This window comes from Electrona antarctica (assembly GCF_951216825.1).
Source record: "Electrona antarctica genome assembly, chromosome: 18".
Lineage (NCBI taxonomy): Eukaryota > Metazoa > Chordata > Actinopteri > Myctophiformes > Myctophidae > Electrona > Electrona antarctica.
The window spans coordinates 35,250,356-35,275,106 of record NC_136799.1 but is presented as its reverse complement, the minus strand read 5'-3'; the positions used below and the strand labels follow the sequence as shown (position 1 = coordinate 35,275,106).

The window sequence follows — 24,751 nt, the reverse complement described above, 5'->3', positions numbered from 1 at the left end:
GCCTACCCTCAGGTGGGAGGTTACTGGGACAAATCATGCAGCACCGTGACCCAGCTAAAGGAGGGCTTGAACCGTATCCTTTGTCTGATACCATACAATGTCATCAGCCAGCCACTTTGGGAGTGTTTCATGCCAGAATGGCTGGAGGCCATCCGCACAGAGGTACCTGACCAGCAGCTCAAAGAATTCCGTGAGGTGCTCAGGTACTGTACTAGTCTTCATTGATATAGAGCCTTTTTCTCCAATGGGCTTTGCGGTGTATGCGTCATATTCTCCCCATACCATACACATACCGACCGTCATATTCACACGCTGTCGGTAGAGACAGACAGCCATATCAGCCTCTGTTTTCATATTGTAACTTTATTGCTTTAAAGATGGAGTGCCACAATTTTTCCAGTTTTCCATGTGTCTATGAGGTGACAGTACTTCATTAGACACCCTGGAGTTGTTTTTATGTGCAACGGTGTATTAACTTTGTATTTAGGGTTTCTTCCTGGGGGCTGAACCCTTGACAGTCAAACGGGCCAATGAAATAAACAGCAATATAGTGACATCACATTATCAGCCCCTCCCCTAACCCCTCCCCCTTTATCATACAACTACAGCTGTGGGTGCGGCTTCAGTTCAGGTGGATCACCTCACCACCCATCACCACCCACCAGGCAAACCAGGCATACTTAATGAACTGGTGGGCGTGCCCACATATAAACAACATTTTAACAAATACTGTACACTTTTTTGAAAAAATTATACCTCCTTATTTAACAATAAGACCTGATGATCATGTTTTAGGGTGGAAAAAAATCACGGCACTCCATCTTTAACATATCTTAGTACTGGAGGCTCAACCTTAATTTTCCCAAAGGCAAAAAAAGAGAAGTAAAATATGTAAAAATGGTGCATTGTGGAAATACACTTTATCGAATGTTGTAACATTGACTTGTCAGTTACCTGCATGGTCAGTCATGTCTGTCCCTGATGAGGCATACAGTAACGTCTCTATATTTGCAAGGGAATAATCAACAATGATTTATTATTCTATTAATGATCTACGTGGTTAACAAAAAACAATACACAATATGGAGGCTAATTGTTGCATAACTTTTCAAAAGCTTGATTATGCTGTTTAAATACCATGGCCACTTACCAGTGATTAAAAGTGTTTATTCATATTTTGGGCAATGCGCTCTTTGATTATGGAAAATGTGTGTTATCTTTGTCAACCTTGGAATAAACGCCACCTTATTACTCCAGAAAGTAGGCGAAAGCCATCATGACGAAGTACCATTAGCTACAAGCATAGCTTGCAGCTAATGTTAGTTTAAATAACCGTTACAACATTTTGTATGCATATTAATTTTATGATAAGAGTCTAAGACCACAGCCATACAGAAAATGAAGCAAACCCAATCAGAATGGAGTATTCTTTGTGGCTAAAGAATCATAATCTGATTCAAGAAAGATTGGTTAATGAATATGGTTAATTACCATTTCAATGATACATTGATTGGAATTAGATTTGGTGTTAGCGTGGGGGACAAAGCAATGCAAAGCAATGCAATACAGATACACAACAGTATAAATACACTGCAACGGCTTCTATCTCTCTTCTCTGTGCAGTAAGATGTTTGATATTGAGCTGTGCCCTCTGCCATTCTATCTCTATCTTCTATCTCTCTTCTCTGTGCAGTAAGATGTTTGACATTGAGCTGTGCCCTCTGCCATTCTATCTCTCTTCTATCTCTCTTCTCTGTGCAGTAAGATGTTTGACATTGAGCTGTGCCCTCTGCCATTCTCCATGGAAGAGATGTTTGGCTTCATCAGCTGCAGATTCTCTGGCTACCCAGCGTCCGTGCAAGAGCAGGCTCTGCTGTGGCTGCATGTGAGTGCACACGCACGCACGCACGCACGCACGCACGCACGCACGCACGCACGCACGCACGCACGCACACACACACACACACACACACACATCCTTTTACTGTACCTCTAGTCTTGTGAGAACTTTTCATTTGATGTCCACTGACTACATTATTTCCCTGACCTCTGACCTTAACTATCACCACTACATGCCCAATCTGGGAACCCATCGGCAAAAAAGGGAGGCGGGGGAGATTCTTTGAATTTGCTGGCTGCTGAAGCTGTCTTGAGAGATTACTAGCATTAACGTTTACCGTAACCACCCTAAATCCTTTTGGAAATACAGTTCTCACATAATAATACAGGTTAATAATAAGGGTACACACATGTGCACGGCTGCACGCACACATGAACATGTCTAATCTCTGTCCAGTTCATATCCTGTGGTTCCCTCTACACTAGTATGTGTGAATTGACCAGGTTGTCATTGAGTGTGTGAGAGACCCTGGCAGGATTCCTGCTGAATATGGATCTGGGTCACACACAGTGAGGCTGATGAAGAAAGGAGGGATTTTGCATTTTCACTCCATATGCACTCACAGCTTGCTGCCCTACATGGATGGATTTCAAGTCTTCCACCAAATCACTCTGACCAAGAGATATAACAGTAGCTTCATCGATCACATTAGGGCAGGTCATGTTGTTTAGAATTTGATGAATGTTGTTACTTGTTCCTAGATTTGTATACTATGTTTTATTTTTTATAGATGCTAGGTTTGATATCTACCTACCATAAGCACCATAAGAGCATCTACTAAATGCCTAAATTGTTTTAATCAGATGAAGTGGTACCCGTTCCTCTCTTTTGTTTATAACCCTTAGCATTGTCTTGTACAAATGTACATATTTATCTTTATTTGTCTTTGAGTGCATTTTGTTTTCATTATATTGTCTGTCTGTGTATAAGCTGTATGTTCGTATTAACTTGGGTGTTTCTGGTCTGCAACTATAGGTGCTGTCAGAGTTGGACATTGTGGTGCCTCTACAGCTGTTGATTGGGATGTTCTCTGATGGCGTGAACTCCGTGAAAGAGCTGGCCAATCAGAGGAAGTCAGGGGTCTCCGATCTGACTGGCAACAGTGGGGCTCGGAGGGTGAGATACTATACAGCCATGACAAAATGACTGCGGTCAAACGATCTCATCATCAGCCTTTTAAGCTCTTCTCTAGAGACATGACAATTTGAGCCTTTAGCACTCACTTTTTTTGTGGCTGAATCACAACAGAATATAGCAAGCTCGGGCATGTACAGTAATCACACCAGGATTTTCTTTTTTTTAATCTACCCTCTATTGTCTATTGTTCGTCGGAATTTGCGTTGCCATGGGAACTGTCTATGTCTAAAAATAGTTCTGTTAATTGAACTTGCCTATCATACCGACTTATCAGTAAAAGTTAAAGCTGCACACTGCGTGGGTTTAGATGCCATAGCTGTCAGCAATAGGAGTGTGGGAGTATGCACGACGAGATGATGTGCAAAACCAACTGTAGCCAGCGCACCTCACATCGTATGATATGCGTGGGTGCGTGCCGTAGGTGAGCGTCGTATCCGATCCGGGACACCGTGGGCAACACAACACCCTCAGCCCGTATCCGAGTCCATTTCGGAGCCCGTTCCGCAGTCCCCTGCGCTGCAGCCCGTTTAAAAACCTGGGGCACGCCACCGGCCACTGTGCCCTGGACCTGGACTGTGACGACGATGATATGAACCTGGGCTGCTTCATCCTCATGTTTGACCTCGTCCTCAAGCAGGTGGCAATCACACGCACGCACGCACGCACGCACGCACGCACGCACGCACGCACGCACGCACGCACGCACGCACGCACGCACGCACGCACGCACGCACGCACGCACGCACGCACGCACGCACGCACGCACGCACGCACGCACGCACGCACACACACACACACACACACACACACACACACACACACACACACACACACACACACACACCAAGCAAAGACATACTGTATACAATACAGAGTTTAGCTATATTTTGTCCTCTCTCATTCATCCAGAGATACATGACTCATACTGAACAAAACACACAGGTTGTAGAGATTTGTGTCGTGCTCCAGTTTCCTTCCTTCCCTGTGTGTTTTCACGGCTGCTTGCCCCCCCTGTCCCAGATGGAGCTCCAGGATGACGGTGTGATGCTGGGTCTAGACAGCAGTCTGGGGAAGGACATTGTGGGCATTATCAACAATGTCTTCCAGGCCCCGTGGGGGGGCTCGCACACCTGTCAGAAGGACGAGAAGGCCCTGGAGTGCAGCCTGTGTCAGTCCAGCATCCTGTGCTACCAGCTGGGCTGTGAGCTCCTGGAGAGGTTGACCCCCCGGGAGGAGATACGACTGGTGGTGAGGCACACATCATCACTGCACCAAATCGCCATGCACGACAATGCAAAAGGGGCAGTGCACAGAGAACATGTCAGCTCCCAGGTCGGATGTCATACAGTCACTAGTCAGTCCTCCAGTCCCCACAATTCCCGCAGTGCAACACGCCCCTCACAGTATGTGATTACGTAATTTTGTTGCACATTCACACATTATTCTCACACTCACCTGGAGGTAAAATCTTGTAACATTTGCATGTGAATGCGACCAGCAGTCTCAACAGTTGATGGCTAAATATGATACATGCAAATAACTACGACTGAACAGTAAATGACTGAATATTTGATGTAATCTAATGTCTTCTAGGAGCCCACTGATACTTTGGAGGAAACTCTGTTGTTACCGCAGCCAGACCAGTCTATGACAAGTGACAACGGAACAGAGGAAGGAGACAAAACAAGTGGCCCAAACACTGACAACCCCAGCAACAACTCTCCTGATAATCCATGTGTGTATACACTATACAGTACATCATGTTACAGTATAATATATTGCTCTTTCAATTTGAAAGAAGACACTAACCCATTGGATTCTGTCATAATCCATTTTATGACATAAGAGGTCATCAATTAGGATTCATGTACATATGAATAGAGCAATTTCATGTTCCCAAAAATGAGTAAATATGTTTTTTGTGTGATTTTGAGACCTGTATTGCCATATAAGAGATTGAATGTAGTGAGAAAACCAACGTGATTCCTTGTTCCCCTCCCAAAGAGCACTATTTTGGCCTCACTTTGGCCTAAGTCACACTCATTTTGCTAAAAGGGGCGGGATCAGCATGATTCTTTTCAATTGGGACTTTCAATTTACTTTGGCGATTTTACCAGAGGTGGCCAGTGCCATGAGGAGCTGACTTAGGCCAAAAATAAATTCCTCAAAAAATGTCTTAGGCCATTAGTTTAAGAAGGTATACAGTACCTTCCATGCCGGGACCATGTCTATGTAACTAATTATAAATGTTGCTATAATTATGTAATGTATTTATTTATTTATTTCTCAGCCTCTGTAGCAGATGGACACATTAAATGATCATTTGACAGCTTGCTATTACTAAACATTAAAGGAATTAAAAACAAATCAATATCATTTCCACAAATGTCTGTATTTCTACAAAGCAATGCAATTTCATCTTTTTTATGAACAAATGAAGGTCATCTTCAGTAAAAGGCAAAGGTCTAAGCTCTAAAAAAAAAAAACCCATTTATTTCATGTTTCTGCTACAGAGGCTGAGAAAAAAATATATATCTTTATCTTTTTTTTGTGTTTTTGTTTTTGAATGTTGAATTCTGTTTTCTGTAAGTTTATCAGAAAACATGGAAAGCCCCTCTGTCTAAATGGGATAATGTCCAGGTAGTAGTAGGTTGTACGTACCAAAGGTCAGCATCACGCAAAAACAATACAACAACAATTTAACCACTTATACCATTAAAACCGGGAAAGCATTGATGACATTTTAGATTTTTACATTGGCTTCACAAATAGCATATACAAGTTACCAGGGTTGGCTCACTTGGTCCACTCTTTTTTTCCATCTCTACTAAATCTAAATCTACTAAATCTAAATCACTTTGCCGTATATAGCTGATCTACAAGCTCACCACGCATTGCGTATTGAGCAAATTTAGCAAATTTTAGCCTCAGTATAGGCCAGGGATGATAAAGTGTGTTCCTAAAATTCACAATTTTGTAAATTACACTGAACTAGCCCCACATTCTGAACCTTTGGGTGACAATTATGTCAGTACATTTCAGTTCTTGGAAACATTTCTTTCCCTGGGATTTTGACAATTGAGGCTTTACTCCAAAAAAAAAATGAAACGAAAGCCTGATTTGTACTTCATTGTGCGATGCTGTCACTGACTGAAAATCTCAGATTTGTAAGCTTCAGTGTGTAGATCTACTGTTTTCAGCATGTAACAGTGTCATACAGCAGATTATAACTTACTGTAGGCATACAGTTGGGTGCCACCGATATTGTCCCTTATCATTTGACCCATTTAGGCCTGACCTCAAAATTTAAAAAAATCCTTCTAAATCCTCCAGTTTTCTGAAATAAATATTTTCACGATTTTTCAAAAATAGCAGACCTACAAGCTCGTAGATCTGCTATTTTTCAATAGCTAAATTATAACAATGTTTAAAACACCAAAAGGGGTTCCCGCCCAAAATGGGTTAACTGTCCTTTTGCGCAGATCACGCAAACCTCAGCAAAAAGAAAAGGACAATATCGATGGCCTCCAACTGTAACAGTGTCATACAGCAGATTGTAACTTACTGTAGGCGTATGGCCAACATGTAGAGTTGAAGAGTTTTGAAGAGTTTGCCATGGTTGAATTCTTTCTCTCATACAAATGCCTTGTTCCTTTCAGCAATGAAGAATAACGCTGATAAGAAGTTCTCCTACCAGGAGCTACCGGTGTCTTTGAAGCTTATATACACCATTCTGCAGGTACTCATTTGACCTATATAAATATGGTTGGGGCTGACCTGGTAATCAATTTCTACAAGCTCAGAATCTGTGAGTTTGAAGTTACACAATCTCAACCTTCCTAGATCCTTAAACGTATCTACCCACACCAGATCTAAAGCGAAAACGTAACCATCTCTAATGTAACGCCTCAACTCAACCATTTTAGCGTTCTATCAGAACTTAATTTGGCTCTGCTCGGCTCTGCTGTTGTAGTATGATACTGTTCGGTAGCCACTCAGGAATAAAATCCCCTAAGCGGTATAACCTGAAAAGCTAATAAAAGATTAATAAGAAGTAATATTGTCTTGAAATGTGTTGATTTCAATATGCCATGTATCCTCTGTTGGCTTCAGGAAATGTCCAAGTTTGAGGAGCCTGATATCTTGTTCAACATGCTGAACTGTCTGAAGATCTTGTGTCTCCATGGGGAGTGTCTGTACCTGGCCCGTAAGGACCATCCACAGTTCCTTGCCTACGTCCAGGAAAAGATGCTCATCCCGAGGTCTGCAACAACTCTGCTTGAAGATATGGGAAAAAGTGACCTTGATGCTGTTGATGGAAATATCTTGTGACAATTGTATTTTTAATCCAATCGACTCCTTAATGGCCTCTTCTGCAATGTGGTGTGTGGTGTGTGAGTTGTGCGTGCGTGCGTGCGTGCGTGCGTGCGTGCGTGCGTGCGTGCGTGTTTGTATGCATGTATTGTATGTGTGTGCTTTTCAGCCTGTGGTCCATGCTGAAGTCGGAGTTCTGCCAGCTGGCCTCCCTGGCAGTGCCCCAGCTCCTTCATGCCCTTTCTCTCTCCCATGGGGCGGACATATTCTGGAACCTTGTTGACATAAACTTCAACAGCAAGGACTGGAAGATTCGATTTGAAGCAGGTGAGAAGATCGAGCTTTTACCCGGCAAACATTTAAACCATATCAATATCCTAGCATCCCTATCCTGTCATAATAAACATTAGGTGGAAAATAGCAGGGGGGGAAAAGGAAGGGGTCAAGTATAGACCCCTGAGGGCCACTGGTATCATATATAGAGGTTTATGTGGTTTTTAATGTCAAACAACGTCTGTCAGGTCTCTTAGCGGGACTTATATGAATGTTTTATTTAGGTCAGGAATTTTACAGATAAATTGACATTTTGACTGAGTTTTTAGATCGTAGAAATACTGTATTGTATATCTTGTCACATAATAATATTCATTGAATTAACTGCTTTTTTTCTATGACATGATTTCCATCAGCCTTGATGGTGGTTGACAAATTGTTTCGTCATACTGTCTTCAATATGATTTCAATATGATTCTGAATAAAGCATCTGCAGCCATATTCTCATATGATACCGTATGGGCATTTATACATGCCTGTAACAGAAACAAGGCTCATCGCACAGTAAAATCTTCCGTGTTAATTTAACTCTGAAGAATCTTTAATTCTTTTGCATTCTCAGAGTTAAATGAACATGAAGGATGTTTTTTTACTGCGTATGATGGCAATGACCCCACATCAATGACATTATGATGTGGTTGTTTGGTTCTATGACAGGCTATGTAAATGCGTCTGTGGTTACATGAATGAAACATTAGGGGAATACCCACAGTCTGCTTGTACTGTATATTATAACCTCATCCGCACACTCTTGCTTAACCACGTCTCCCCCTAGTGTTGTCATGGTTACCATGCGGCTCCAACAAATGGCAAAGGGGAATTGTGGGATTAATACATTTCTTCTCACCCTGTGATTGGCAGAATAGCTGTGTGACCTTGAGTCAGCTAGAGGACGGGGTGTATGGCAAGATGGGAGCGTGGGTTAAACACAGACAATACGTTATTTAAAATCAATGCGTGTATCATCATATATTGTCCAGAGACTGCAGAGTAAATCACAGCATGAATAGTGACACTGCATTGTATCTTTTGGATTCATTATGTCCAAGGGAAATTGTGTGTCATGAGATATGTTTTTGCTTGTGATGATAACTAATCATGTATACACCCCCATATGAGCTATGTTAAAACAGATGGTCAGACCGTAATGCTAAAAGGACAGTTGCATTCCCATGCTCTTCTGTGACTGTGACTGACTGGCTATCTGGTGATGACCACCTATTCCTGAGCCCCTCTCTAGAGCCACACTGACACCTAGTGGTCAATATTGGCAATTGACAAAGTGGCTTTTACTGTAGGTGTTCATCTTTTGAGTTGAGTCATAATACAAAAGCAACCCACAATGGTGGAGATACAGCTTTTGTCCCCACAAAATGTCCGCAACACAAACATTAAATGCCATTGACAATGAAGGGAAGATTTTACGCCAAATATGACGTAAAATGTCCGCAACACAAACATTAAATGCCATTGACAATGAAGGGAAGATTTTACGCAAAATATGACGTAAAATGTCCGCAACACAAACATTAAATGCTATTGATAATGAAGGGAAAATTCACGTCATCTTGTCCCCACACAGTCGGATTGGTCTAAACTAAAGCCTTGTCCAAAATGAGTCATATGTCATTGATATGATTATCCTTGATATTTGATTGGCTGAGCACGGAATGTGATGTATGATGATGTATGATGATGAGAGCGCCCCTGATTTCTGTTTCAATAGTTCAACTATTTAAAGCTGTCTGGCAACTATTAGGTAGTTGCCACACTGCTTTCTCTGAATCTTGGTGTTGAGATGATCAAATTTGTCCTGCATTGTTATAATAACCATCAGTGGAGAAGGTGGCAGTACTCTGTCGGTTCCTGGACATTGGTTCCGTGACCAAGAACCACCTGCTGAAGTATTCCCTGGCCCATGCCTTCTGCTGCTTCCTGGCATCTGTAGAAGATGTCAACCCAGCTGTCGCCACCCGGGCCAGACTACTGCTAGACACCATCAAAAGGCCAGCACTGCAGGTGACCTATACAACACCACATCAAATGAGATTGATTGATTGATTGATTGAACATTTTATTAACAGTTTGCAGAATTACAGTACATTTCAAGCACAAACTCAATACAAAGGCTGTTAACTGAGTGGACGACCCAATTAAGCATTACACTTGTTTACAACAGGGTCCACCATGTTCAATTCATCAAAACATTTAGAGACGTACAAATAGACACTTCTATATAGACAAAGAACAGTACAGGAATTCATCATAATGGAGGTAAAAAGGGAAAAGAAACATATACAGTGAGGGGAAAAAGGGGGGGGCGGTGGGGGGGGATTCAGATTTTACGGGGGCCAGTTTCGAATTGCAGCCATCCGTAGGTGCCCTTTGAGAGCGGTTTTGAAGGAGTCAAGGGATTCGCATGTCTTAATGACTGTTGGTAGGGCGTTCCACATTTTGGTGGCATAGGAGCGAAAAGAAAAGAGAGAGAGAGAGAGAGAGAGAGAGAGAGAGAGAGAGAGATTACAAGAACACAAGAAACCTATACGTTGAGTGAGTGAGTTTTCTCGAGAACCGCCCAAACGATCAACTTCAAACCCGGCGTGCATATCGCAGACGGTCGGAGTGCCCTGATGTCATCACTATGACATCATAGTACTGACATCATAGCCTGGCCAGGACTGCATACTTGGGCATGCCTGACATGGAACTCCCTACATGGGCAATTGGGCATAAAAGGAACACAGACGGACAGGCAGCTTCCTAATTAGGGTGATGCCCTATAGCGCCTTTCAAGTTCAACCTATGAAAATAATTGGGCTTATTGGCATATTTGTGTTAATTTCTCTCTGCATGTGATAAAAGTGGACCACTTTCAGAGTTAATTTGACTGTGTGTGTTTGTTATGTGCACATTCTTTATTGATGTGTCTGTCTGTGTGTGTGTGTATCTAGGGCTTGTGCATCTGCCTGGACTTCCAGTTTGATACCGTCGTGAGGGATCGACCCATCATCCTCAGCAAGCTTTTGTTGTTGCACTCTCTGAAGAAGGAGGTTCCTGCTCTTAGCTGGGAGTTTTTTGTTAACCGCTTTGAAACGCTATCTCTGGAGGCTCAGCTACACCTGGACTGCAACAAGGACTTCCCTTTCCCTACTAGTAGGTCCCTATACTGCATTCTCACTGGATGTTTATTTGACATAGTTACCTGCAAACCCACTTAAAGATGTGGCATACATACATACATTGTGTGCTGTAATTTAGAACGTTGCTCCCCACCATGTTGTGCTAAAACAAGCTGTTATTTTTGTCAGCCATCACAGCCGTACGCACCAACGTGGCCAACCTCAGCGACGCAGCTCTATGGAAGATACGGCGTGCCCGCTTTGCCAGGAACCGCCAGAAGAGCGTGCGGTCGCTCCGTGACAGTGTGAAGGGTGCACCCGTGTCCAAGAGGGCATTCTCACTCCCAGAGTCCCTGAGCAACCGGCTTCGTGAGTAGCAAAGACTGGCCGCTTGTCTGTCTGTCTGTCTGTCCATGTCTGAACGATGTCTGACTTCCATACTTAACTATAAGATTATGTGCAAATGCACAAGCAATGATTTTCAGGGAAATTTGACAACAGAAAGATGAAACATATTAACCCTTGTGCATGTCATTACAGGTGAAATCTTTCACAAAAGAAAAAGTACAATCTTTTTCAAATGTGTCGTGATGAGCCCATTTCATTTTCACGGTATAAAATAGGGATTTGTGTGTAAACTTTATTCCCTTGGACTGTTGTCCAAAGGTTAAAATCCCCCGCTCATCTGGTCAATTTAAAGCTACATCGTGTCACGTGTGGTGGTGCCTAACAATAAACAAGGGTAATTATGATAATATATATATATATATATATATCCAGTCTGGTTCCATTTTCCTAATGTCTCTGCTCACTCATATTATGCATTTTTCTATGTTTCTATGCATCCATGTTTGTTCCTATGTGAGTGGGGTGTTGTTTGGGGTCTTCCACCGCTGTTAAAACCTCTGATCAATTTTACTGATTGGCTGGCGATTGTTGTGGAAATCTATCTACAGTATGTATATGTTTTGGAAGTGCACAGTGCACAATGAGGAACAAGACAACAAACACACCTCCCAAAAAAAAGAATACAACATTTTAAAAAAATGAATTAAAACAAAATAAAAGGAAGGAGAATCTGTCCATCGTGTAAGCTCAGAACACATCTCTCTACCACTGTATAATAATAAGGCAGCAGGAAGTACAACCATTTTGTATGCAAATAATCACATTCAAAATGTTTGTTTCTCCAGATTATGGCAGCATTGGAGTTGAAGAGATTTCGAGTTTTTAGCTTATGTGAATAATTGAAGAGTTGAGACGAGGAACCATCTAAGTCCATAATTTATTCTGACCCCTCCCCGAAATGTCCTATCTGTCCTGACCCCTTATCCATAATGTATACATTATGGAATGGATAATTATTATGGATTTAGATGGTTCTTCATCTCAACTCTTCAATTAGTATACTCAGATCTGAAATAAAACCCCAGCCCTACAAACAGCCCCAATTATTCTTATAATTTAGTCCTTTCAAACAAATGACTGCAAGCTTTGTTGCCCAGATTACCTGCTCTCACAGTACAGTCCAAATATTCCTTTTACAGAACAGAACAGAACAGAACAGAACAGAACAGAACAGAACAGAACAGAACAGAACAGAACAGAACAGAACAGAACAGAACAGAACAGAACAGAACAGAACAGAACAGAAAGGCATCAAAAGATTGCCAACCAATCAGCCTGGTTAATCACAGATGTTACGGACATACGGAGCATTCAGTCTGTGCCTCACAGCTTACAGCTGACAACAAACCACATCCCACTGACACAGTCCTGCTTGAATATCTGTCTGTCTTGAGAGTCTGGGAGATCTGGTACAGTACGCCAGTACTACTGATGATGGCTTCACACATTATGCGGTTGTGAGGCCTCAATCACACTATTAAGACAAAATCGTTCTCTCTGTTCCGGGGGGAGAAGGGGGGCAGAGTAGCCCGAAATACATTTTCAATGGGAGTCGCTGAGATTCACAGCTCTGCTCCATGGAGTGTGTTCTGCCCTCCTCCCCCCATGGAGCAGAGCTGTTCTGTGAATCTCAGCGACTCCCATTGAAAATGAATTGCGAGCTGCTCTGCCCCCCTTCTCCCCTCGGAACAGAGAGAACGATTTCGTCTTAATAGTGTGATTGAGGCCTTAGGCAGCAGTGATTTGCCATTTTGTGATCTGACAAAATGACAGTTGTGAAAGCCTGAATATCTTGAGCCACATGGCATGCTGTGTCGTGTGACTTTTGTGAATGTGTGCGTGCGTGCGTGCGTGCGTGCGTGCGTGCGTGCGTGCGTACGTGCGTGCGTGCGTGCGTGTATGTGTGAAGATGAAGCTCAGACATGTCCTGTGCTGCCTTCGCTGAGACATTTTCTAAATTGTGCTCTTCACATGTGGTTTTTAGCTCTAAGGCTTACAAGACAAGATCACTCTGCCCCGACACTTGGAGATATGATAGAGAAAGTCCTACCAGGTAAATAAAAAATCCCAAACTGAAATGATACACTATATAATAATAATAATAATAATAATAATAATAATAATAATAATAATAATAATAATAATAATACATAATAATAATACATAATACATAATTATGTATATATATAACAATCACATGACATTGGGGAGAAACATAATTGAAACTGAATATAATGGGCTACATGAAAATTATGACAGGGCAATGGTTGTTCTGTTTGTGACTTTCATTGTTGACCATGTCATGTTTTCCATTCACCCCATACACACATCCGTGATCATTTGATGTCGATGTAGAGAACATGTTGACAAATTGGCCCGATGTTTTTGTCCTCCCTTGACTTAAAGGCACATGAAGTCCACGAGGGCTTCTGACTTTTCCACTGTCAAATCGTCATGAAGTGCATGCAGCACGAGGGCTTTACGCACCCTTTCTATCCACATTACTGCAGATTTGGGCCAATGCATCCATCTTGTAGACAGAGAGTAGCTGAGGAGATGAGTTGACTCACCCCGTCTGTGTTTGTCAATCCTTGCACCCCCTCTCCCCCCGCAACTCCCTGCTACCCTTCCTTGTCTTCAGCATGCTTTCTCCCACCCTTTAACCCTGACGCTTCAGCCCCTCTCCTAGGCCAGACCCCGTCTCACGACAGCGACTCCGTCATCAGGGATCTGCTGCCTGAGGACGCCGGCATCGACCACCAGACGGTTCACCAGCTCATCATGGTACTGATGAAGTTCATGGCCAAAGATGACAGCAGCGCCGAAGCCGACATCGGCAGCGCCAAGGCCTTCAACACGGTGAAGCGCCATCTGTATGTGCTGCTGGGCTACGACCAGCAGGAGGGCTGCTTCATGATCGCCCCACAGAAGATGCGAACGTCCACCTGCTTCAACGCCTTCATCGCCGGCATTGCACAAGTGACTCTATATTTACATTTACACTGTATATTGGCCCTTATTTATCAAACATCAAACTGCTTGTGTATAATGCGATTGTTGCTTAAGGTCTAACGGCATGTTGTTAAAATAATTTTAATTGTACACAGTCACACCCTGCAAGCACTGCAGATTAATCCACTGTGCAATATCATTTCCTGCAGGTGATGGACTACAACATTGGCCTGGGGAAGCAATTACTCCCCCTGGTGGTCCAAGTGTTGAAGTACTGCACTTGTCCCCAGTTGAGACATTACTTCCAGCAGCCGCCCCGCTGCTCCCTGTGGGCGCTGCGGCCACACATCAGACAGATGTGGCTCAAAGCCCTGCTTGTTATTCTCTATAAGGTACTGTGCTCTACACGCCACCATATGGCACAACACACACTGGGATTTCATTGCACAGGATACAGAAATAAAGTCATTTTAGCCTACATAGAAATAGTGTTGTGAGCTTGTAGCTCAGCTATTTTTTACTATTTTCTAGCGTTTATTAAGCCATTTCGCAATAGGGAGGCCGCAGCCAGAAGCTAACGACGTCCTGACGTCACTCCCGCTTACCCCTGGGTCACCTGAGTTATTCTTTGGAAATCCCATAATCAAATCTTAAGATTGCGTCATATATGAACTGTGTTTCAAAAATAAACAAATCAGCCCGGCGATTTTGTCAGGTATGTGACCCTGTGTCGTTTATGATATTGAATTACATTTGATAACGTCTGTGTTTGGAGATTAATTAGTACTTTTTCACCGTCAGTGAACTAAACTAACTGGAACTCCTCCACTACTAACTGGAGGACTACCAGGTCTGAGGACATATAGACACATGTAGAAGGTGCTGCCACACTATCGAAAGAGCCGCGCACGTCTTAAGCTGCGCGCAGCTTATTTTCCGAGTTTTTAGACAGCTGGTGGATGGAAATTAAGCTCCACCTCCGTGGAAGATTCCCGGAAACGCTCTCCTCCGCGCAAGTCGTCCGCGGAGGTGGAGCTTAATTTCCATCCACCAGCTGTCTAAAAACTCGGAATTTAAGCTGCGCAGAGCTTAAGAAGTGCGTGGCTGTCGACCGTTTTGCGCTTAGGTGTGGAAAGGGTTACAAATACTCCATAAATATAAATTCCATTAACCTCATTGTCATATTCAGAATATGACAATGAGGTTAATGGAATTTATGATTTATATTTGACCAGATATCCCACTGTGCATGAGACAGTCCCCACATTTCCATGCCTTTCCGGGCGTCCCACAAATTGAGAGGCTTTTAGTGGGACGCCTGAAAAGTCATGGAAATGTTGAGAGAAAAATGTTGAGAAGCTCTATACCCGAGGTGGGGTTGGCGAAAGGGCCTTTCTGTGTGGAGTTTGCATGTTCTCCCCGTGTCCCCGTGTTGCATGTTCTCCCCGTGTCCCCTGCATTTGTGAGGTACCCTCACAAATGCAGTAATCCTGGTCTCTATACTGCCTCCCCCTGGCCAGCTGGGGCGCCTGATGGAAGGGAAAGGAACTGGTTGGAATAACGTCTTCCTTCCATGTGCTACGTCCAACCAGGGAACCCCCCCTCTGTCAGATGAAAAGAAGTAGCTTGGACTCCTCATGCATTGAAGGAAGCATGAGGTCAGTCCGTTGCTCTCCCCGGGTTAGCAGAGGGAGTGTAGTGCCCAGGATTACATTAGATTAGGTAATTGACACTGGGTGAAAAAAAGGGTTACAAAATTACAAAAAAATTAGAGGTTGTGTTGTGACTCAGTGTTCAGTGTTCAAATGCACGTTTTAAAATCTAGTTTACATTACAGTTGGTGCTGTGTGGAGAAAGTGCTCTAATTACCCTCTGATTGTTTTTGTGTGTGTTTCTAAGCCTGTTAAAATAACATGCAGAATATCCCGTAGGCTACAGTAGCAATAAGTCGGCCATAGCACCCATGATCAAAAATGTGAGATGCCATAGGGTTTTAATAACAAAATGATATGAGCAGCTGGGCTGATTGGGATCAGCCACACCTGAGCAAGGACTGTCTAAAGAGGACGAGACGCGAAGACCGTACGGGCGACGCCATGTTGCTCCATGGAAGGAAAGAAACATGCGCAGTTGAGACCAAGGAAGCTGAACCTAGGACAAATAAAGAGGATAAGGCACGGAGGTGCGGCCCGGTCTCCTGCGGGAGGTTTGCACATGCTCAGTGTAAACAGGAACTGCGATGATGCAGTGTTCCAGCAGAGGTGCTAGATAGAAAGCTCATAACTTGTGATGTAAATAATGAGATCCAGAACAGTTGAGAATTAACCCTTCCCTTTTAAAATGTTTTATATCATCCACAGCACTTGAATGAACAGTATCCATGTTCCTTTGTCATTTCATAAAAATAAAAGTTTGACACATGTACTAAAGAACATGGAAAATCCACAAAAGAAAATATACAAAAACATTAACATTTAGTAAATGTACTTGTCCTTTATCTTTCAGTCTGTTATACACAACATTTAACAAAATCAACTTTGTACTATTCTCTTTTTTTTATATCCTTTTTATTATTTCAGTTCAGGGTCAGCAACTCTCATGCACCTCTAGCACCTCTGCTGGAACACTCCATCATCGCAGTTCCTGTTTACACTGAGCATGTGCAAACCTCCCGCAGGAGCCCTGGCCGCACCTCCGTGCACATTCCTCTTTAATGTTTCTAGAGCTGAACGCGGAAGTGTTGGCTGCATATAGCCCATTGCGCATGTTTCTTTCCTTCCATGGAGCACCATGGAGCAACATGGCGTCGCCCGTACGGTCTTCGCGTCTCGTCCTCTTTAGACAGTCCTTGCACCTGAGCAGGATGCTGGCTGAGGGAGACGCCTGGCCCTTGCCCTATCATGTCGTGCAGGGGAGGGACTAGGAAGGTGTGGCACAACAGCCTGCTCATTAATGTGAATTAAAAATCTGTGCATTCTCTGGGTTCAAGTTCATTTTTGAGGGGCGCTAGCCCCTTCTATATACAGCTTTTGTCCACACACGTACATTAGGTCAAATGTCTGTCAAATATGACGTAAATTTGTGGCAACACAAACATTAAATGCCATTGACAATGAAGGGAAACTTTACGTCATATGTAGACGAGCAAATCGGCTAACAAATCACATAAATTCAGTTGTTCATGAGATGATGTATGATGATGTATAATGATAAGAGCGCCCCTCACTTCACACGGGTGTGATTTTTAAGTGTTAACACTACTAGCTAGCCACTGCCTTTAATAGCTATTACCTATAGTAAATAGGTAATATTTGCTTTTAAAACCACATGCTCCAAACAAGTGCAATATTAGTTAAATAATGTATGGAGGAAACAGAGTAGGAAAGGAGGACTAATTAAATATTTTAATGACACCATTGGGGAAAGAATTGCAAAATCGAATCAAAAGAGCACAGAGTCCTCTCTGTGTTTTGTCTGTTATAAAAGCTTGGCAATGGGGACTAATTAAATATTTCACTGACACCAATGGAGAAAATCACTAAATCTGACCAAATCAGAGCAGAGTCTGAGTCCTGACTCCCGTCTCTGTTTTGGCTGTTATAAAATCTTGGCGACTTGCTGTCTGGCTACTTGATGGATTGGACCATTGATTTGATCGAAGTCACCCAGTAAAATATAAAATGCCAACACAACAGGCTGTGGTATGAGTGAGAAGCATACAGTACGAATCCGTTTTGGATTTTAGACATGCAGAACAAGGAAGTGGGACATCGTGGATAACAGCGGCTGAAATGTGTTTTTTTCTTCTCTAGAGGGTGGCTGGCATATCTCCCTTTGGAATAGGGTAAACAACTCAATCAGCCGGGCTGAAAAGAGAGTAGTAGTAGTGTACTTTTACGTGGTTCGGCAGATACGAATGCCTCCTGGTCCTGTCCTTAGGCTTAGGGAGATGTTTGGGGCTATTTTTGGTGAAGAGATTTGATGTAGATTGAAAAAAACAGAGCCAACTCATGTCCAGTTTACTACTGTAAGTCTAGAGCGTTTAAGTGGTTAATTCAGTATTACCAGAAGCAGGGATAAAATATTTCCCCACCCACGATCGATAAAAATGAATGCCAGACGGGCACATTACCCCTCCCATCCCCACCAGAAAGTCGAACCCAACTGTAAGGTCGACTCCACACACACACACACACACACACACACACACACACACACACACACACACACACACACACACACCAGATTAAAAATGTATGTCTTGATGCTCTGATTCCCAGCTTAGACGGATGTCTGTTTATAGATATAAATCGACATAGCTGTCCAAGATCACTGGAATAGCATGATATACTGTAACGTCTGTTTTTTGGATGGATCTTCAGTTTAAAACACAATGACAGTATAATGAGTGGTTCTGTTTCCTGCAGTATCCTTACAGAGATATGGACGGGAGCAAAATAGTGCTCCACCTGATCCACATCACCATCAACACACTGAATGCCCAGTATCACAGCTGTCGGCCCCATGCCACCGCAGGACCCCTCTACAGCGACAACTCCAACATGAGCCGCTACAGTGAGAAGGAAAAAGGTACTCTAGTACAACAGTATCCTGAGTGTCAGTTTAACCACCAATCTTTGTTCCTCAAAAGAATTTGAAACAATCTTTGAAAAATGTAAAAAAAAAATCTAATTCTACTGTAATACTAATGGACCTGTAACGGTCCATTTTTACTCTGCCAGAATTAAACTAGCTCTCCAGATTTTTGTGTACGAGGTAGGCTTGCAAACTTGCCGTTCTGCTGAACAGACATAATAAATAAATACATAAGATTGTGCATAATGGACTTATGGACTTCATGCATACGGTTAGCTGGCGGCCACCGTCATAGTGTCTGAGCAAATTGGCTTAGTGTCTATTTTTGACTTACATAAACCATTGACAATGAATGGAGAATTTTACGTCATAGTGTCTGAGCAAATAGGCATAGTGTCTATTTTACGTCATGATATACGATGATAAGAGCACCCTTCACTTCACACAGGTGTGATTTATTTATATATTATTATTATTATTATTATATAGATATCTTCTTTTACAAATGTAAGAAATTGAAGGGTAATGGTACTTCTTTTTCCCCTTCTTAGAGGAAGATAGTGTATTTGATGAGTCAGATATCCACGACACACCAACAGGAGCTGCGAACAAGGAGTCACAGACCTTCTTTGCCCGCCTCAAGAGGATTGGAGGCAGCAAGTCTGTGAAGTACCAGCCAGTAGAGCTGAATGCCCAGAAAAGTAAGCAGCCTGACCTTAAAGGTTCAATTATGCAGTGCAGTTTACGTTACACTGATTTGAATCTCATTCAAATGTCTCCATGCCATGTTTTTTTGCAGGAGGCTTGCGTTGCTTTGACTCAAATGAAATCTCTTCTTCTATATCTTTATGCTTGTGTGTTTTGTTTTTTTAATCAGGTGAGATAGAGCTATCAGAATATCGTGAGGCCAGTGTCCTTCAGGACAACGTGTCCCAGTGTTTGTGGGATAAGAGCTCTAGATCCAAGCGGCTTCAAGCCATGCACAAGCAGAAGTCTCTGGACATATCCAGGGATGACTCCATCCTGTACAACCTGGATGTACACCGACGCAAATCCTGCATTGATCGTTGTGACCTGCAGACAGTCCCCCCATCTTCTTCCACGTCCCACAGCAGGCATCGCGGGAAGGGCTCTTCCGATGGCTCTTCTGGTCAGGCTGAGGGCAACGGTGTCCCGGACCGCCGTGGCTCCCGAGGTGGCCAGTCCAACAGCTCTAAGCGGGTCATCCCAGAGGTGCGTCTCAGCTGCATGGAGACCTTTGACGATAAGGCAGACCAGAGCTCACAAGAGGGGTCGGCTCAAGACAAGGAAGACCCGGACCTCATTGACCTGTCCTCGGACTGCACCTCCATCCCAGAGAAACACTCCATCCTCTCCATGTCTGACAGTGACTCCCTGGTGTTTGAGACCCTGCCTCCCCTGAGGATTGTGGAGAGCGACGAGGAGTTTGACCTTAATACCATCATGGCCACCAGGCCCAACGGCAGCGCCAAGGCCCCTGCCTCCCCGGCTAGCAGCAGTACCCTGCGGATGTCCCCTGTTGTGCAGGTGAGTGTGGAGGATTGCTCCAAGAGAGGCCCAGAACCCCCAATGGGAGAGGTGCACACCACGGACAAAAGGCAGCAGCGAGTGACTCCTAGCACTTCTCTGGAGCTTCCCGACCGTCCGGATTACATCAACCACGACAGCCCTATGACCCTGCAACAGAAGAGAGACCTGTTGAAAAAGGCGCCGCATGTCCCCGACATGTCTCTAGATGACGCGCCCATGACCCCCGAGGAGCTGAAGGCAGGAACACTGCTCGGAACGAGTCCTGTCGATAGGACGATCTTCTTGGACATCCCTGAAGACACGTCCTCGCCAGAAAAGGGCGATAACATCAATGACGACGAAGAGGACGGCGATGATGAAGATGACTATGACATCGGTGACGAAGAGGACAGCGACCCCAAACCAGATAATGACGACGAGGCCGAGTTTAAAATCCAGATTGTGCCTCGACAGCGCAAACAGAGAAAGATAGCTGTAAGCGCCATTCAGAGGGAATACCTGGACATCTCTTTCAACACCCTGGACAAGTTGTGCGAGCAGCCCACAGAAACGGGTAAGAACTATGAGAGACAGGCTAAACGTTGACCCGAGGTCAACGTTGATCAGACCATTCTGGCTCCTGCTGCTCAGGATTGTAGAGTTTAAGGGCCGATTCATACTCCTATTTTACCGCTGTTTCGGCGCTGTAGTGCCGAAATGATTTCGGCTTGTCAGAAATTTTCAGTAGCACCGAAGAGCCGACTTTAGGACGGTACCCGCCCCCCCGAACCTCAAATGACGTCACATTGTAGGCTCTACAGCGCCGAACCGACTTTTATTCGGCTCTAAAATAGGAGTATGAATCGCGCCTTACTGATCCTAGATTCCTACTGCCATATTGTCTATATTGTATCAATGATGTATCATCCAAATATATTTGTTTCCCATGGACGTGTAACCTTTGAAGGGGCTCAAAAGCAGCACTATCAAATTGAAGTTTAACATCATGCTATTATAACATAATATTGATAGGACTTCAAGCGCATAGTGTGTCCATAACCTAAAATAATAAATAATAAAATGTACCCTTCAAATGAAAAAAAGTGATGCAGTACATAATATAGAAGCTAACGTCAACATCTTTACCAAACTCCCCACCTTGACGGTACCCGTGTCCCGTGGCGTGCTTTCTCTGACAGATTGAATTTCACCTAATATCCAAACAATTAAATAGGAAGTCACACATTTTACAGCAGATGTTAATTGGCAATTGCTGTGTGGATAATAATTAGAGCTACCGTATGATGAGACACCGTAAACTATGAGGTCTGATACACTAAACATTAAATAATGAAACATGAAATAATCACTAAACAGGTTATAACCATTGTATCTGTTGCTACTTACAGTATACTATAGTTTATCACTGGCATGGCATATAGTATGCTGATGCCAATTCCTCTGCCCATCAACCACCCATATTTTGCCCCCAGATCATATGGTTCTGTCTGCTTTGGAAAAGCCAAGAGAATCTGCCTCAGCCCCCACGCTTGAAGCTGCTATGCCAGAGACAAGCCACCGTTCTTCAGTATCAAGTAGGATCCAAATACTTCACTGTGATTATACTCCAACATCTACCTTTTATCAAAGGCATTTGTTCAGCAGTTTTCAAGTTAATGTCCAGTGCAATATCGTCAAAACATCCATCAGTAATTGATTTTCTTTGGGGGGTAAAATGTATTTTATTATCCCCATTAAGTAGCGAGTTATGGAGTGGGAAGCATAAAACTGCATTAATTTATGTTATTGGAGGTAAATAGCTAAAGTTGCTAGGAACTGGAAAAACATTTATCAATAAATGTTTTAATACATTTAAACCTACATTATTGTGTAAAGATTCTCCTTATGACGTGGACATCTTTGGTGTTTTCTTCCTAAGCCTAAGCTTTCTTCCTTCTAAGCCACAGACTCTTAAAGACAGGGCTTGAATGCTGGAAATTCAAATAATGTGTAAAAACAGTACCTATTATGTTATAATTTTCCATTCTAATTAGCAATAAATATGACGTGTGTGTTTGAATAGCTACATCTGCTCCTCCCCCAAAATGTAATAATCACCCAAGCTCTATATAAACAAAAAATACATTTACATTTAATTTTACAGATAAACAAAAAAGTATACATTTACATTTAATCGTATAACAGCTTCCTGAGCATTGCAAGTATAAATGGCTTTGTTTGAATACTAGACATTCACATTGTACATTTATAGGCCAATATTACATTACAAACGTCCTCCGCTTGTGATGTCATGATGCAATTCCATTCTGCGTTCTGTACAGTCACCTTATAAGAACTTCTCATTCTAAGTAATTTCCCAATAATTAGATTAGCAAATATGTAAATATTGCTGTCCCTCATCTGTTGCCCTACCTTTGAGGTTTTGCTGCACTCTGGACAAAATGGACTTGGACAGCCCGTCAGGTCTGATGGGCTTTCTCTTTGTTTGACCTTTAGCTCAGTACCGTCAGGCGAAGCGAGGCTCTCTTGGAGCTCTGACCATGAGCCAGCTAATGAAGAGGCAACTGGAGCACCAATCCAGTGCCCCACATAACATCAGTACCTGGGACACAGGTCCGTCACTGTCACTTACTGCAGGGGTTCTCAACCCATGGGTCGCGACCCCTCGGGGGGTCGCCAAATTATTTTAGGGGGTCCCCAAATTATTTTCAAAAAAAAAAAAAAAAAAAGATTTTGTTTTTTAATTTTTTTTCCACGATTTTTCAAAAATAGCAGACCTACAAGCTCGTAGCGCGCCACTCGGTGGCGCGCTATGAGCTTGTAGATCTGCTATTTTTCAATAGCTAAATTATAACAATGCTTAAAACACCAAAAGGGGTTCCCGCCCAAAATGGTTTAAGGTTATTGTAGCAGTCAATTTATATTGGGGGTCGGGAGGGGGCGGGGCGGGGCGGGGGTCCCGAGACGTTGCCAAAGCATTTTCGGGGGTCCCCGGCCAAAAACGTTGAGAACCCCTGACTTACTGCAGCAGCTGGCCCCCCCAAAAAATCTAATTTAGACACGCAGACGTCTCAACATCATTACCTACCATCTCTCTCTCTCCACAGGCCCAACCAAGACCAGTCTCCTCTCTGCCCCTAGCACAGTCAGCATGTTCGTGCCTGCCCCGGAGGAGTTCATTGATGAACAGCCTACCACTATGAGTGACAAGTAAACTGCTTGATCATCTGTTAGCCGCACTCTGCGTTCTCTGAGTCTCTGTTATGCTGACTCAATGCCACTCAAATGGCCTGATGGGGATTCTCTTTGCATCTGGCGTTCCAGGTGTCGTGACTGCGGAGCCGTGCTGGAGGAGTATGATGAAGACACCCTGGGTCTGGCGGTGGTAGTTCTCTCCATGTTCATCCACCTCAGTCCTGAGCTGGCAGCTCCGCTTCTCCTCGACATCATACAGTCTGTGGGCAGGTACCACTACAGCGACTCCACACAGCACAACCACACATATAGTTATAGTTTCATAACCCGCTGTTGTACAGTACCTCATACAGTAATTCAACCCTCCAGTTGGCTAATCCAGGGCTTTGATTCTTTTTCAGGTTGGCGTCTAGTGCCAATTTCTCCGGACAAGCTGAGAGGTATGAGTCATTAAGCCATTTCGGGCGGGAACCCCTTTTGGTGTTTTAAGCATTCTGTTCTACTTTAGCTATTGAAAAAGAGCAGATCTACAAGTTCATAGCGCGGCGCTACGAGCATGTAGGTCTGCTATTTTTGAAAAATCGTGAAAATGTGGGCGCAAATCTTTGAATATATATTCTTTCAGAGCGAACGTTTTGAACTCAAATCTTTGCTTCTGGAGAGGTCCATGGAACAACATGTTTTCTGATGGGGGTCGGCAGCCAATTGCATAATATTTGTGCGGGTCCTTGACATGAAAATGTGTGAGAACCACTGATATAGAAACATGATTTCATGATTTAGAAGACATTTATAGAATCGACCTCAGGTCTAAATGGGTTTTGGGCGGGAACCCCTTTTGGTGTTTTAAACATTATGTTATAATTTAGCTATTGAAAAATAGCAGATCTACAAGCTCATAGCGCGCCACCGCGCGCTACGAGCTTGTAGGTCTGCTATTTTTGAAAAATCGTGAAAATATTTATTTCAGAAAACTGGAGGATTTAGAAGATTTTTTTTTAAATTTTGAGGTCAGATCTAAATGGGTTAAAGCCATTATAGAGCAGTATGCCCATGTAAAACATTAGCAGGTGAGTTGGATGTTTAATTAATGTGACTCCCAGGGTAACTTAGCCATTTGTTGGATTTTCAGCATGTTAATCCCAGGGAACGCTGCAGGCGTGGCCAAGCAGTTCCTCCGCTGCGTGTTCCACCAGCTGGCTCCCAATGGCATCCTGCCCCAGCTCTTCCAGAGTAACATCAAAGG

At 43.3% G+C, this 24,751-nt stretch overlaps 1 protein-coding gene across 1 annotated transcript in view; it reads left to right on the top strand.

Moving 5' to 3' along the window:
• Nucleotides 1-24,751, top strand: part of unc79 (unc-79 homolog, NALCN channel complex subunit) — a gene marked incomplete at its 5' end in the record, with an annotated part of 65,873 nt that overhangs the window by 25,113 nt on the left and 16,009 nt on the right. The window contains 24 exons of the mRNA XM_079527264.1: nt 13-203; nt 1,762-1,885; nt 2,876-3,016; nt 3,459-3,674; nt 4,058-4,285; nt 4,631-4,772; nt 6,697-6,776; nt 7,151-7,299; nt 7,521-7,678; nt 9,522-9,703; nt 10,636-10,837; nt 10,993-11,172; nt 13,196-13,264; nt 13,901-14,190; nt 14,373-14,555; nt 18,591-18,753; nt 19,311-19,460; nt 19,637-20,863; nt 21,783-21,884; nt 22,807-22,923; nt 23,418-23,520; nt 23,635-23,775; nt 23,907-23,945; nt 24,638-24,750. Coding sequence (XP_079383390.1) covers nt 13-203; nt 1,762-1,885; nt 2,876-3,016; nt 3,459-3,674; nt 4,058-4,285; nt 4,631-4,772; nt 6,697-6,776; nt 7,151-7,299; nt 7,521-7,678; nt 9,522-9,703; nt 10,636-10,837; nt 10,993-11,172; nt 13,196-13,264; nt 13,901-14,190; nt 14,373-14,555; nt 18,591-18,753; nt 19,311-19,460; nt 19,637-20,863; nt 21,783-21,884; nt 22,807-22,923; nt 23,418-23,520; nt 23,635-23,775; nt 23,907-23,945; nt 24,638-24,750 — 4,690 coding nt within the window. The remainder of the gene's footprint in view (nt 1-12; nt 204-1,761; nt 1,886-2,875; nt 3,017-3,458; nt 3,675-4,057; nt 4,286-4,630; nt 4,773-6,696; nt 6,777-7,150; nt 7,300-7,520; nt 7,679-9,521; nt 9,704-10,635; nt 10,838-10,992; nt 11,173-13,195; nt 13,265-13,900; nt 14,191-14,372; nt 14,556-18,590; nt 18,754-19,310; nt 19,461-19,636; nt 20,864-21,782; nt 21,885-22,806; nt 22,924-23,417; nt 23,521-23,634; nt 23,776-23,906; nt 23,946-24,637; nt 24,751) is intronic.